This window comes from Falco rusticolus, chromosome 15, assembly GCF_015220075.1.
Source record: "Falco rusticolus isolate bFalRus1 chromosome 15, bFalRus1.pri, whole genome shotgun sequence".
In the NCBI taxonomy this organism is placed as follows: domain Eukaryota; kingdom Metazoa; phylum Chordata; class Aves; order Falconiformes; family Falconidae; genus Falco; species Falco rusticolus.
The window spans coordinates 20597430-20613347 of record NC_051201.1 but is presented as its reverse complement, the minus strand read 5'-3'; the positions used below and the strand labels follow the sequence as shown (position 1 = coordinate 20613347).

The window sequence follows — 15918 nt, the reverse complement described above, 5'->3', positions numbered from 1 at the left end:
AAAATAAGAGAAGCCTTTCAAAGGAGGGAAGCGGTCACTTGTTTTGCATTTTTTGGAGAGGTTTTTTGTTGTTTTTTCTGTGGTTTTTTTTTTTTTTTTTTTTTGAAGCCCTGAAATAACCTGTGGCAGGTTATTGCAGCTGGTGAAACTAATGGAGCAAATAATGCTTTTGTGGTGCTGCCTTCCACCAGCTGAGAATGCAGCCCTGATGCTGTTTGGGTCATGTGGTGGTTCCAGGCCAAGCTGCCAGCTATTCAGGCTATAAACATGTAATAAAAGTATAGATACTAAAATGTCTTAGATGTTCCCAGAATTAAAATATTGCTTTAAAATTTAAGTATATCAAAGTTTTAAAGTATTTACCTGCAGCATTTGTGCGTGCTACTTGAAGGCAGCCTGCATGCGTGTGGGTAGAGAAAGTAGATGGCAATGTCGGTTACTGTGAGTGGTATTACTACGATTGACCGTTCTTAATTTCCTCTTTAAAATGCTGTCAATTCAAACTGTTTTAACAGAATCATTTATTTAAAGGAGAACATATGTTACTTTTTTTTTTAATACAGGGGTGCGGTCATAAGTACCAGAGTTTTCTCAGTTTTGTATTATTGCTAACTTTACAGGTGCAGAAAAAAAAAGTATGCTGCAGTAAACCCCCCAGCTTTTAAGAAGTGTTAAAATGTATGTCAATCTATAGATTAAATTGTGCTAGTGTGTTGTTACAAGTCTCTGTATTCCAGAAAAAACCTAAAGTAAACGTTTCCCACAAAAATACTGGAGGGAGACTTGCTCGGCAATGACGTACCGTACTCTGCCATCCTGCGTTGTAGCCTTTCTCCCCCAGATCTCAGTCCTGAAAACATTTACAGGAAAGGTTAACAGAAGGGAATTTCACAGGAAAGAAAATGTGTTTTGAAAGAAGAGATGCAAAATTGTTGCCTAACTGTTCTGGAAGTCTCTTGCTTCCAAATGATTTTGATGTTAAAAATGAACACATTGGTTACTGCTTGAAACATAAAGTTTCTGTCTTAGAATTTGTTGTGGTCTTAATCATGTTAATACACTGAATAAATTAACTAAACTGATAACTTCCAAATAATTTTTTTTGGTCCTAAATATGTGTTTATTAACACAGGCAAGAAGACAGCAAGACCCTAGTCCTGGATCTAATCTAGGAAGTGGCGACGATCTCAAACTACGTTAATCAACTGCAGCAGGCGTACCATGGGTCTGCACACATGCATTGCTCCTACTTGGCAAAGGATTTAATAAAAGACCAGAAACTGTGATAACTGGGTATACTATGGTCTGTTTCCTGACCTGCGGCAGTCAAAATCACCATGAACTGCCATGGTTTGCACTATGTTTATGTTACAATACCTGCATTTCCCATTTTAAGCATGTAGCCAGTGGCAATTTGAAATTTCGTTTTTCTATGCAAACTTATTTTTGTTGGCACTATTTTAGTGAAATGGAAACTTATGCAGCTATAAAACCATTTTTCTCAACTGTAATAAAAATTGTCACTTAAAAAATAGGTCAAGATATTACAGATTTAGATTTTTTTTTTGTTTTGGGTTTTTTGGTTTGTTTGGGTTTTTTGGTTTTTTTTTCTGTTGTTGTTGTTTTTTGTTTTTTTTTTTTTTTTTTAATATAAACTGCTGGAAGCCAATGCATTCCAAGCTTAGTTTTTTTAATATGGGCTTTTGGAATTTTGATTGTCCTTATTGTGCTCCTGCTTTAATTTAGCTACGCATTCTTATCTATCTTTCAGTTTTCTTTTTCCTAAATTTGCAAGACCTTAAAACTGCTGACATTATTTTGCATTATTTCCAGGCTAAACCCAGTGAATCAGAGCTGTTGGGATCAGTTTTCAAACTTTGTGGGTTTGTAAACGTTTACAGTTGCAGTATTCTTTTAACTGCTAACAATTCGTTGGTTCCACTTTTTAAATTACAAAATTTTAAAATGTATATTTTCATGCTTTAATGCATTCTGCCCCAGTATCTGTCTTAGATTTTATTCTGTCTCAAGTGAGTTTGGGTGGTTATTATACCCCTGTATATAGTACTTTACTGAAACTCATAGGAAGTCGCAGGCTGGCTTCTGTTTTATTCAGGGATTTTTTTAAATAGTTCTTAAAAGGGATACTGCAACTCTACAATCAGATTCAACAGCATGTTAAACTGGGAACAAAAGTGATCAGCTGCCGAGGTGATATGTATTAAATGATGTTTAAGATAGCTGCTTTAAGTATATTTTATATCTTAGGCTTTTTGTAAAGTTGTGCTGAACGGTAAAAAGTCGAGATGAGGTGGTGTGCAGAAAATCTTGTACTGTGCATAGGACACTTCTAGTAAATCTTATGCAAATTGAGACTACATTGCAGTATATATTGCATTTTCTAACAGGGTAAGATTTGGGATGAGTTAATCTGTGTGAATTAGCTTGTTTGATTTTGGGGTGATGGTGAATGGACTTGTTCCAAATTTTTCATTGCATCCAGTATTTGAAGAAAACGGATTGGAAATGTGGTGTCATTTGGCTCTGTTAAAATGTGGTGCTTCCTGTACAGCCTGATTAATTGAAATGTCACTTAAATACCTTTTTGAAAGGGATGATCTGACTTCAGTACTTTAAGAATTATTTTGAAGGTAGAAACTCTGTATGGTTAGAACAGTTAAATCTTTATTAAATTCTATAATTACGATAATTACATTCCTCATTAATGGCAGAACAATTGATGCAAAAGAGGTCTTGCAAAAATGTAAGCAGATGTCAATGTGAAGGAGAATCTTTGTATGTTAATAATATGAATATTTAACATTCACTTAAAAATGTCAATAACTGTAAACTGTGAGAATGTCATCAAATAGAAATATTTTGATACTTCAATTTAAATGTGATTCACCTGAAAGATAACCTTTTTCACTCTGTGGCCACGTATTCTTCTCGCTCTTCTTCCCCCAAAGAAATAATTTTTCTAAAGTGTTTCTGCAATGAGTTATTTAAGGGACACACGCATGCATCCGCACGCATCCCTAGCCTTGGATCTTCTCTGCCATCTGTGTATTTTTGATGGAATAGTCTGAAGGTTTATTTTAAAAGGTTTTCCTAATGTTTCAGACGGTGGTTTTAAACCAGAAGTACACAGGAAATTATGCTATCAGATATTAACGTTGCTATCTTTGTGTAAATACTGAACTTTCCCTATCATCATTTAGCATTCTGCTGCTTTTGATATCTTAATGCTGGCATTAAGATCACGAGCCCTTACCCTCTGCTGGTTAGCGCAGACTTTTTAAAGTGCATTTTAAGTTATTGATGCAATTTGATATTTTTCATAATTTCTATTTAAACTGAAGTTGCATCATCTTTCTTGAATTCATCTCCTGTAAGAGTTGCCTTAAGCTACAGGATTGCTTTTGCTACTTTTTGTGTTGTATGTTTAACTTTCATAATAAACTTCTGTGTAGTGAAAAACGAGTCGCCGTGCCCTTATTTCTGCCGTCCCCCTAGGACGCCCCGCGTGTTGGTGGCCGGACTTGCCAACCTGTGGCCGGTGCAGCGCTGCCTTGGTGGCCGTGGCTGAAGCAACAGTGACATCCAGCGGTCACTGCACCGGCTCGTCCCCGTGCTTTGGGCACTGTCGGGGCGTATGCGCGGCTCCCTCCAAACCTTTCATATGGCATATGCTGGGGAAATGTGGATTTTGCTGCCCTAAAGGTCCTGGGTTTTTTTATATATATCTGATATGCCCTCTTTGCTCCGAAAGCCTACATCCAAGTGACCCTAAGGAATTTTTATTGTCGGGTTGTAACAGTTGTGCACGCTTACGGAAGAGCGTTGTTGACACATTTTTACAGCAGCTGTTAAACCTTGCTAATCATGCTGTTTTGGATGAGGAGGAAAACAACCTATTTTTCCCTGTTTCCTGAATTTCATCATACAATGTGGGGAAAATATGAATTATACGTGCTGCACCTGAAAACCTGTTCTGAAGCTGCTGCAACTTCAGGGGTGTACCTTCAACTATCTGATGTTGGGTGGTGGTGATGTGCTGAAATCCTGCAGAGGATCCGTTCCTTAATAACTCGAGACTGCTTTGGAATTGTTTACGTGCAAAAGGACAAAGTATAACCTTGTGTCGTACTTTTAAAATCCGACTGTGCCTAATAAAACCGGCATTGACTGTGACCTGTGGTGCTTCTGAAGGTGCTTGGGATGGGGAGGGAGGTGGCTTTGAAGGCAGACATAAATGACAACCGGTGTGGCTCTGACTCCGTGTTCCCGACGGCAGACGGTGTCTGTCAGCTGCTGTGGGCTCTGCCATCAAAGCAGCGCATTTTGAAAGGCACCTTTAAAGAGCAGTTAGTAAAGCCATTTAGGTAACTCCTCGGTTTACCCCCAAGTTCATGGAATGATCCACTTTTCTGCCCAAGGTGTATCGCAACTGGATGAGTCCCTTATTCATAAAGCTTTTCTTGAGCAGAGGCACCTGAAGGACAGAGGTGCCTTGTCCCCTGACTCCTCCTCGCCTGAGTTTGCCTCCCGCGTGTGGGAATAGCAGAGGGAATCAAAACCTGCCTGCAGGAGGCACCTCCAGCAGAAGAGGATCTGGAAAACTGTACAGCCCTTGCCCTTGGCGTGGCTCGGGAGTGGCCGTGTCCAGCTGGGGAGCGAAAGGCCACTGGAAACGCTGGGGCTTACTGGAGATGGAGATGGACGTCGGTGACCGGGAGCCCCAGCGGAGCAGGTGGGGTATGGTCACTTCTGGGCTGGTTTTTAACCTCCTGCAGTTACACGGCCTCTAACCCGAGAGAATCCAGAGCATGAACCGTTCAATCGTTTTGGTGAAGTTTCCAAAACCTGCACAATCGGGCTTCCTGGTCTCTCCTGAAGCGAACAGCAGCCACCAGCTGTCCTGGCCCCTTTGGGAAGCAGAGAACTATGAAAATGGAGCTGTGGGTGAAAACAGTGGCTTTTCTGTCCCTGCGGGTCCGTGGGGTTTTGGCTGACAATAAGCCTTGCTCAGGTACGGGCTGGGAAGTGGGAAGTTAAGGGAACGAGACGTGGGTTTGAAGAACTCCAAAACTCATGGCCTGACAGGATCTTGGGAGGACTTCTGTGTGGTTTTTCTTTCGGTTTGGGGTTTTTTTGGCGTTTTTTTGGTTTTTTTTTTTTTGGTCCACCATTAGGTCAGGACTCTATTACAGATATATTTAGGAATCTATCCTGTCTGCGTAGAAACAGGACCGATTTCTGTAAAGTTAGATTATTTTGTTACTACATTTCCAATGCAAATAAGAGAATGACAAAAATGGCTACAAGGATGAGAACTGCAGTGAGAAGTTACAGCAGAGCGAGCGTTTGCATCGGCATCGGCAACATTTCTCATAACTCATTTGCCTGACATCCTGTCTTCACGCTGCCACAAAATGTAAATCCCGGTACATGCATATTCATCAGCTGCTGCCTGGCTGGGAGCAGGGCTTAAGTAACTTTATTAAATAGCTGTCTCGATTACGGGTCGAGAGAAGTGAATTTCCAGCGTTGCTTGGGCTCAGGCAGGGAGCAGAGGGGAGGCAGGAAGGCAGCAGAGCCCAGCGCTCCGCTGCTGTCACCCTGCCGGGGGTGCCCGGGGAAAAATCGGGTCCCTGCCAGAGGGGAAGAGGTGGGAGAGGGGAAACTGTGCTTCTCGCTCGGGCTGCCCCACAGCTCGCCGCAGCTGGTGGGACCTTGGCTGAGCTGCTGCCGTGCCCGCAGCCCCCATGGCGAGTGGGGGGTGTTTTCCAGCCTGTCCGACTTGCTGAGGGTGTCTTGGTAGACGCAGTGTTCCCCGGTGCGCCGCTTTCCCTCCTTCCGCAGCCTGTAATTCCCTGGTTTTACAGAACTGGTCGCCCTTTGCAGTCCTCTCTCTTCCCCATAGCAGGTGATGGGTTAGCTTGAAAACAGAAAAAAAATAGAGCTGGGGAAAGGTTTGCATGCAAAAGCTCTTGTCTTTTCCAGCTGTTAGCTGCCAGTTTGCTGGGCAAGCCTGTCCCCCTGTCCCCGTGAGCCCTGCCAGCGTGCATCCCCATCCCCGGCCCTTTCAGCTTTCGCTGTTCCTACCGTGCAAAAATCCAGCAAAGTACAGCTGCTGGATAAAGCTGCTGGATAAAGAAATAGGAGCAGCATAGGAGAACTAGAACTTTTTGGCTGCTGAATGCACCCAGCCTCAACAGCATCTCCTGTGAGCGTGCTGTTACCGAAGCACAGGGCTGGGGGGATTGCTGCTGCTGCTGCTGCTGCTGCCGGGATCCTGCGGGAGTATTTCGGGCTTTGGCCCTTCGCAGCAGTGATGCAGACTGCGGCTCTTCAGGCTGTGCTCCCTGGGAGGTCCCAGAAGAGCGGGGGGCAGTGCGGGGCAGGTAAGTCGGTGCATGGAAGGAGCCATGTGCGGGTGGGTTTAGCTGCAGAGGCTGGGCAGTAGGGCTTTGCCTCCAGGGGTGAGCAGGGACCCAAGCATATCAGCTTGGAAGAGAAAACAGGGGTGGGCAGGAGGGAAGTGGGACCCGCTGGGCAGGCATTCCTGACACCCACCGCTTCCTTCAAGCCTAGCGGGTACCGTTGCATTTGCCCTCGCTTCAGGCTGGCCAAAGTGGTTGTGGCTCTTGGCTTGGGTCTTGAGCAGAAGCGGGGACACGTGGTACCGAGGGCTCACAGCTAGTGCTGGGTGCCAACCACTGGCTTTGTTCTAGGCTATGGATTTGGAGAGAGAAGGAAGAGGGTTATCCTTCTGCCCAGGCTAGGATGCCACCATCTGAAGCCCCCGCATCCTGCCTGAGCCCGTTTTCTGGCCCACCTGCCGCCTCTGCCTTTGGCTGGAGAGACGACCCCGTGTCCCTCCTCCCCTCCTTGCTGCGGCGGCGCCGAGCCCTTTGCAGAGCTGCATTTCAGTCTTGTTCACAATCATATATTATATCATACAGCCCCCCAGGAGATGGGTCCTGGGGGTGACCGGCGCTCACCCCAGCAGCTGGTGCTTGAGCGGGCACTGACAGGGACACATCCCTGCTGGCTGCCCCGGCTCCTCTGGGGTGGCTGGGCGTGCAGTGGCATGGGGTGGCCAGGAGCACTGAACGTCCTGCCAAGGCTCGTTCCTGGCTTCTTCACTCAACTTGATCATTTTAACCCAGAGATGCGAGACCTGGCTGGGGTTTGGTGCTGCCTTGGCACAGTGGGCTGCTGCTGGATGTACGGCTGCGAGTGTCCCTTCTGTGCATTGCGCTTGCTTCTGCAGGATGTGACGATGCCTCTTCCAAGATCCCGCCTGTCTTGATATTGAAACTGGCCCTTAATGAGGGCCTTGGTCCGCATATCCACTGCCTCAGCCCTCTCCCATGGCAAGCTGTTGCTCTGCATCCCCCGTTCCTGAGCGCATGGAGCTGCACAGGGAGTGATGTCCCGGTGAAACCCCGGGAGTTCTCAGCTCAGAGGAGAGCAGAGAGGTCAGTGGGGCAAGTGTGGATTCCCTGCTAGGTTGCAAACAAAGCCACGGGGGGAACAACTCTTATCAGAAGACTAGTCTTAAGAAGCAGGTGGCTCTATCCAGAAACACCAGACTAACCATCACCTCTGAGCCCGGAAGGGAGCTGAGCACCACGCTGCCCAGAATGACATGTCGCCTACCCAGAAAGAGCACCAGGTCCCCTCGGGCCCCGCTGAGAGCTGAGCAGCCCTGTGCTTCACAGCCCTGTGCCCCCTCTCCCTGGTGGCCCCTGCCATGGGGCAGTGCTGCAGTGGGACACCTGCTCTAGAGGTGGGATGCTGCAGCCCCCTGCTCAGTACCATCCTGCTCCTCGGTGGCCTTCCCTGGTGCCACAGAGTGCTGGGGCATGCTTCCTCGGTGCCCCAGGGTGCTGGGGCATCCTTCCCCCGTGCTCTGGCTGTTGCCTGCGCCTTGCCCGCAGCCGCTCAGGTAGCCTACCCCGGGAGCTGTGTGCCCACAGCTGCCCCAGCCCAGAAGGGGAGGGTATCTGAGGATGCTCAGCCCTGCATGCTGTGGTCCCCAGCTCCAGGTCATTTGCTCTGGCTGCGTGTGAGGACTGGGGGCCAGGATGAGGAAGGAAGGGGGGGAAGGTGGTGTTGCATGCACAGACTGCTCCTGAGCTGCCTAGCACTTGCCTTCTGCTTGGCCCAGAGCTGCTGCTGCTGCTGAGAAGCCCCCGAGCCCCTTCCTGGCAGTGACAGCCCTGGCCCGGAGCCACTGGGCGGATGCTCTCACACAGCAGAGAAGACAGATCCTCTTTTTGGTTCTGCTTTCGGTTCTGCTCTGCAGAGCACGTCTGGCCTACGACCGCCGGGACCTGGTGTCGGTGGGTCCATGGGACGTGTGACTCTCCGAAACCACCAACCCCACCGATGTGCCTTAGTCACCAGGTCCTTCAAACCCTCGGTGTCTTGCCCTCTGCTTCTGCATCCAGGGCAGGATGTGCTAGCAGGACCGTGGGGCACCACGCTGCAAAGTGGGACCAGAACAAAAGAGGGAATAAACTGGAAAGACTACCCTGTGGTCCAGGAGCGTGAAAGATGGCTGCAGAGGGGATGGGAACAGGGTGGAAAAGCAGGGTCTGCGGGGAGGACCTCGCTCCAGCTAGTCGCCTCTGGCCAGGGTGGGATGCCAGCCATCCCTTGCAGCGCTCCGGCATGGCACATGGCAGCTGGGAGCCACCGGCCATAGCAGGACCTCTTCTCCTGCCAACAAACTCGGCTCGTGCTCTGCTGTGATGAGTTCATAAGAGACTTTTAATTGTGACAGCTAGTGGGCCTTTTGAAAGCTGTCCTCGTTACTGCGCTGGTGATCTGTCACCCTTCTAAGGGGCTGCCATCACTGGGGCCAGCGCCTCTAACAGAGCAGCCACTGGTGGATGTTTCTTGCTCAGTGCGTGCTGTGCTCATCCCCTGGCACGTGGTGCGGGATCTGCCCCCCCTGCCTCTCTGAAACAATTTCTTACTCCAAAGAAAATAGCGGTGAAGGTGAGGGACCGGCTGACAGAAGTGGAGGGTCTGCACAGGGGAGCGGCGGTGTGGCTGTGGCACGCGGAGCGGAGCTCAGCTCCCTGCAAAGGGGGTGTTCAGTGTTTTACAGCTTTCTGCAGCGTGGGATGGATGCCACGGGACAGCAGCAGCAAACACAGACACTGGCTTGGGTGCAAAACCGATCCTTTGGGTGCAAGACCCTTTCTTGCTGGGGCTGGGCTGGTGTCCCCTCTAGCAGTGCCGGTGGCAGTGTAGGGTGCATGCATGTGCTCCCGCTGGCTCCCCAGAGGGCTGCAGGGCTGTTGGCTGCTGTCCCACAGCCATGAAAAACCAAAAATGGGACCGAAACTCCATAGGTAGGCTATGGGGAACACGGCCACTGCTGGCCTTGCACGGGTTCCCCAGGCAGTTTCACGTGCTGCTCCCCAAAACCCATGGAAACCCAGGGCTGCGGGGACTGGGGCTGCTCTCAAGCATCATTTAACGAAGCTCAGCCACAGGGAAGAATTTCCAGTGATGTGTGCATTGGACCAAGTAATTTCCCACTGTGAAATGAGCAGGCTGCAAAGAGGGCTGTGAGCTGTGAGCAAGGCTTAATGAGCATCTCTTGTTTGTTTTATCCGTGGCAGCCTGTGGGTGAGGTTTGAGTCACCCCCACACCGCTTGTTCGCCAACAGTCAGCGACAAACTGGGCAGCCGGAGATCTTCAGGGGCTCTGAGAGGGCTCCGTCACCCAAACCTGCTGCTCAGACCCATCTCCCTTTAAATGATGAAACCCTGAGCACTGGGGCTGGAGCAGGCTGGTGTGGGAGGCTGTCCCCTCTACCCCCCTTCTCACGTGCTTTGCCCCACGGCCCTTCCTCATCATCCACCCTGATGCTCAAACACCCCTTCTAGAAACATCTCTGGGGGTGAAACACAGCCCAGATGACAAGCCCTGCCATCTGCACAGCACTGGCTCCATAAGCCCTTGGGTTGTGGGACTCTATAGAGACTCATCTTTTTTTATATACATATAAAATGTGCTTTAAATTTGTTTGGTTTTTTTTTACAGAAATGCCGTGCTCTGCCCCAGGGTGAATTTTCCCACAAGTTTTTAAAGCAGACTTAAAAACCCCAAGTGCCTCTTCAGGCAGCAGCCGAAGGAAGGATGCAGCGGCCAGCAGCTGGCTGGAGGGACGGTCCCCTTGCACCAGCTGCCGATGCCGGTGGCTCCGTGCTGACGGATCTGGGAAGGGGCATCACCTCCGCTGGCCGCCCCTCGCCCTGGCGCATGTCCGGCTCCCTGCCCGCAGCGTGGGGAGCTGGGCTTCGCACCCTGCCCACGCCTGGCAGCACCTCCTGGGCTCAGCCGCCCTGGGAAGGAGAGAGAAACCAGTGCATCTGTTTCTAATGAAGCTGAAGCCAATTTAGATCGAGCCTTGCATGAATCAGAGCTTTTGAAATCTGTCTGGAAGGGCTGAGTTCTGCAAAACACACGTAACCGCGCCGGCCGTCGCTGCCGATGCACTTGGGCGATGCACAGGAGCGGCTGCCTTGCGGTTTAGAGCCCCTCCTGCTGCCAGCTTCTACTGCTGCTGCCTTTCCTTCTTGCAAACGCTTTGCCCTCAACATCCAGCCCTCCTCCCCGGCCCATGCCCTCTCCCCAGCCCTGTACAATGCCCTGCAAGGGGCAAGGGCCATGCTGGCTGCTCTTCTTGGTCGGTGTTTAACGTTACATCTTGGCGTCTCTGTGCGAGCGCCGGGAGCCTCCCGTTTCTGCCCATCTCTAGACACCAAGCACAGTGCAGAAACGCAGGAGAGGTTTTGTAGCTGCTGGGTGCCCGAATGTGGGATGTGGGAAGTGATGCCAGTGGCCACCATGGTCCTGATGGAGTAAAGCATGTGCCAAAGCCTTGCCGTGCTCTCCCGCCCGCACACCACCTTCTTACCCCTGGCCAGGCAAGGAACCACCTCAAAAACATTTATTTTTGATGAGCTGCAGGGCCGTGAGCCCAGCGCACCCCAGGGGGCGGCGGGATGGGGGATGCTCTCCAGGAGCTTGCAAGCCCCCAGCCCAGGGTGGATTTCTGGCTCACAACACACTGGAGACCCGTTGGGAACAGGCACCTTGTGCCCCACCGCCCCCGGGCTGCAGCACCCGCAGGCGGAGCACACTCTTTGTGCCTCCCTCGCGCCCCAGCTGGGGCTGATGCTGCACGTTCTGCCCCTGTTACCCTTGGCTGCTGCTCCAGCGGGTTTCTGGGTGAGTGATTGAAAACATCCCGGCAACGCGCGCGTAGCGCAGGCAAGCGGGGAAAGTGCTGAGCAAGAGAAATCCAGAGCCAGGGATATCCCCTGGGAAGGGCCATGCTCAGCACAGCCAGCCCCCACCCCCGCCCAGCTGGGACACCCACCCTGGCACACATGGGGTGCAGGGTGCAGCATTGCTCTGCCCACGCTGGGTCCATGGGGGTTGCCCACCCCGGTGGGACCCAGTGCATCCGAACCTCTTGGTTCTGGGATAAATCCCCCTGCAAAGGGGGGATAACCCCCCTCCCCAGAGCGCCCCAGCACTTTGTGCAGCACACAAACAAAGCCCACCTTGCTTTGCAGCCAGAGGAGCTGCCAGCGCCTTTTGGAAACATTTCTAACTGCAAACCCAAGCTTTTCAGCAGGAGATACACCTCCAAAAAAAAGAAGAGCAACCTCAGAGCTTTATAGCAAGTATCTTTCCCCCAACTGAAACAGCGCTGCCAAGTCTGGGGTCTGTTTCCAGCGCATTTTCCTGGGCAGGGCAGATTTCCTTACAGATGTGATTTGTGTCGGTATTATATCTCATCGGGAGAGGGCAGCTCGCCTGCACGGCCAGCCACCGCCGCTTTTCCCCATGCATGGCTGCCACCCGCAAGCTCTGGTGTATTTTTGATCCCCACCCCCGGCAGCTTTTGCAATATTTTCCCTTTTTTCTTGACCGCTGGATTGCAAAGCCCAGCTTCTCTCCGCTAACACCTGCCTGCAGATGGGTGGAATTTACAAAAAGTCAAGTAAAAACCTGGTAATTCCCTACAGCTGCTGATCCCACCCCAAAATGTGATGGCATCGCAAGCCTTTGGTGGCAGGGAACCCGGATCGTGTCCGATGGACGTGCTCACTGCCATTCCTTCAGTCTGAAACACGAACAGCTGAGCCAGCCTTTAATAAAAAACAACGATAATTTTTAGAAAGCTGTACATTGCTTCCTGGGACCGAACTCAGGTATTTTCCAAGAATTGCTCCATAGTCTAGAGAGTGAAAAGGATAATTTTTTTTTTTTTAAAATTTAATTTTTGCCTGTCCTGAGCACCTGCTGAAATGAAGGTGCTTTGCTCACTCTGCCCTGAAAATACCTGGTGCCACTGGCGGGGCACAGGAGGGCTCCCCCGGTCACTCTGGGGGGGATGGTTTCAGCTGCCCCCATCAGTCTCTGTTTGTGACCTTCACCAGCCCTGGCTGGAGAAAGCGCCTGGTGGGGACACGTGGGGTGACTCCATCCCCAGCATCCCCCAGGCTGCTCCCAGCCCCAAACACAACCCGCAGCACAGAGGTGTCCAGAGGGAAAAGCATCCCCACATCCACAGGCAGCCGATGGGTGCCGGCTGTGCTCAGAGCAGGATCGGTGCTGGGGGGTGCTGGGAATGCTCATACCCGCTCCCTCAGCTGTGCAAACCCCAAACAACCCCGCTGGCAGCTGGATCTCTGCCCAGGTGAGGGGAAAGCCAAGGGAGGGATGTACCCAGAGGCGACGGAGGTGACCCCGGTGGGTCCCCAGCCTGGCTGCAGAGCTGATGGTCCCCTCTGCAAGCTGCCCCCTCCCGCTGCATTTAAAGGAACTCAAAAGCAACCTTCAGGCCGCTTGCCTTGGGTGGTGCAACCCCCAGCTACGCAAGCAGAGCCTGCGGTAAGTTTTCTGCCTTCTAGCAACCCAGGATTTTTTTTTTCCCCACATGTCTTGGCTGATGGAATGAGAACTGTGCTCTGAAGGGAAGCCAGCCCCCCCCAGCAATGCAGGGGGGATGCTTTAGGAGCATGGCGGGGATCTTCCCGCACGTAGGGAAGCAGAGGGCTCAGCTCGGTGGTGGGCACGGGTGTGATGAGGTGCTCTGTCTCCGGCTGTGCCTGCCCTTGCTCTCCTTTGGGATGCTGTGGTGGGATTCCACTCCAGGACCTCGCTTCTCACCCGAGGGAGTCACTGCCCTCAGCCAAAAAACACCCACCGCTGCCACCGCACCGCTGCCCTCGCCTGCTCCCGGCAGCTTTGCTCTGCCCTCCCAGTTATTTCAGGGGTGTATTTTAAGCTCAGAGACATAGAAGGGGCTGGCACGCTCCTGAGATGACAGCCCCTTGACAATACACTGCTTATTATTTCCAAGAGCAAAGCCCTGGCACTGTGGGGCTGGGGTGGTGGGGGGTGGGCATTGCCTCCCCCGCCTGGGGTCGGGCTTTGGGGAGATGTGTGAAGGCAGGGTAGAAGAGCATCCCGAAACCCATTAGCTCAGACGTTATTTTTTTCCTCAGTTGTATTTGGCCTTTATTCTCCTTGCTTTCTAATCTCCAAACCTGCGCGGGGAATTTAGCTCATACTTTCGGAATTTTTATTCAAAGGATGATGAATTTTTTGTAACGACAGCCCAGCCTGTCACGTTCCCCGCTTTGCAGCGCAAGGCCCTCAAAGGGCATCACCGAGCACAGGTGTGAGTTGGAGAAGAGTTTCTGCAAAGACCAGCTGATCTGCATCCACCCGCTTCCCATCCGGCATCCCTACCCAAGGGATGCTCGGGTAAAAGCGGGTGCTGGGGTGTCCTTCATCTTCCGTTAAATAAATGAGCTATGCAAGATTTCTAGCTAGGCATTTCTTCCCTCAAGTACGTTCCTTATGGATGTCGCCACATATATATGTGTGTGTATGTGGGGAGTGGGAGTGCCACGGGTGGCTCAGGATGCAGGATCAGCCCGCACTCCGGGGAGCGGAGAGGCTAATTTCTTTTTTGGAGCCAATAAAGATGTGTCAGAGGGCTGGATGGAAGGGGAAAAACTGGCAGCACCTCTGTGCTTTTTCAGCATATTAAGATGTCACCGTGCTTGGATTCTAAAACCAAAAAAAGTAAGCAAGCCATGAATAATAAATAGAGCAACACGCAGCTGACTTCAAGGGAAAGCTGATTTCCCTGGGGCCCGCTCCGTGCCACAGACATTAACATCTCGCCTGCTTTGACAGCTCTGTGGCCTGAAAAGAGATGCTGAGGAATGTGGCGTTTAGAGCAGAGCCTGGCCCGGGTCCTGCTCCCAAATGGGACCGGCATTTCTTTTTTTGAATGCTTCGATTCCCCCTGCCAGCGGTGGCGTGGGCTGCCTGTGGAAGAGAGGTACGGCTGCACCTGTCGGCATCCACATCTCCTGGTTGTTGGAAGGGGTGTTGGAGCTGTAAGGGACGGCTTTTCTCGGCAGCGATGCGCACTGCCTGCCTGCGCTGGGCTGGAGGGAGCAAGGCGCGATGCTGGGCCGGGCAGAGGCAGCGGGCAGCGCTGGGAGATGCCGAGATGCTCCTTTCCCCAGCGCTGCCGGAGCGGGAAGGCACCGGCAGCAGCTCAGGCGGGAGGAAAAAGCAAATTACCCCTTTTACACCCAAAAGCTGGGGTTGCTGGAGCAGGCTGGCTCACCCTGGGCTTGATGAGGGTTGTATGTTTGCCAGTGACACCAGGAGCAATGTGATGCGAATGTGGGAAGGAGCGAAAAACCTGGCTGAAATTTTTTTTTAATTTTTTTTTTTTAAATATGAGAACCCCAAACTTTCGCGGTTAGCTGCATGAAAGGTTTTTTCAACTGGTGTTTTCCATTCCACTGTGGGCTGTTCTGTGCCATGGGGATTTTGTGTGGCGGTGCTGCCCAAGGATGGTGGGTCAAAGCCAGGAGTGAGCACCACCACCCCCAGGGATGCAGCAGAGGAGAGGGGATGAGAGATGCGTGTCACCCAAGGGGAGGTTTTTCTGCTACTACCCTCAAATAAATGTGAAAAAACCACATCTCCCCCCACCCCCTGCCCCTTCTGGAGCATTCAACTGCCAGCAGAAGGAACTGCAGCCACTTCCAAACCTGGATGCTCCCGACTTACCATCACTGGTGCAGCCCCACTCCGGTGAACACACCGCTCCACGTGAGGCTGGCACAAGTCCGTACCCTCGGGTTTTCTCATTTATTTTTAATTCTTTGCTTATGTTGGGCAATGCTCAACCTGGTGCCATTCCTCCTGGTTTGGGTTCCCGTGGTAAAACCAGGTGATGGTCTGGCGTGGGGTGCATGGGGTAGCAGCAGTATCCCAGCAGGGCTCCGTTATCCCCAGCGGCTGCGTGGGTGCCAGCTGCTTGCACCTGGGGTCTTCAGGGTCTCAGCAAAGGGTGTTCACACGTGGTGACCCCCACCCTAGGAAGATGGACTTTGGGACGGGGTGCCTGGGGGTCAGCACCCCTGTTTTCTCAAGCCACAGGTCAGAGCCAGTGGCCTCATGACTACTTTCTTCCTTACTGAGTCATTCCTGAGCTTGTTCCAGCTGCTTGGCTCGTGCCACTGACTAATTTCTCCCTAACTCTTTCCCCCAGCCTGGCCCTTCAACTGGAAAAACTGGATGCAACTGGGCTGGTTTGGGTTGGTTTGTTTTTGTTGTTTTTTTAATCCTGCAGTGCCAGGCTGCGACGCGGCATAGTTAGGGCTTGCCTTGTAGGCCTGACACGCAGCTGGCGACAAGGGACAAGGGGGCAGCAGTGGGGCTGTACCTCCCCCCGCAGGGCAAGCCCCGACCCTCCCACGGCGGGACTCGAACCCTTGATTTTGTCCTCGCCAGGCCGCCACCTTCTCCCCTCACCCACGGCCGGAGGGCGGGGCATA

General features: G+C 51.7%; 1 protein-coding gene across 3 annotated transcripts in view; it reads left to right on the top strand.

The window, feature by feature from the left end:
* Positions 1 to 3483, top strand: part of CBFB (core-binding factor subunit beta) — a 43001-nt gene extending 39518 nt beyond the window's left edge. For all 3 annotated transcript variants that reach the window (XM_037409282.1, XM_037409281.1, XM_037409283.1), the window contains one exon: positions 1133 to 3483. In XM_037409282.1, the coding sequence (XP_037265179.1) occupies positions 1133 to 1201 (69 nt within the window). In that variant the 3' untranslated portion in view covers positions 1202 to 3483. The remainder of the gene's footprint in view (positions 1 to 1132) is intronic.
* Positions 3484 to 15918: the final 12435 nt, after the last annotated feature.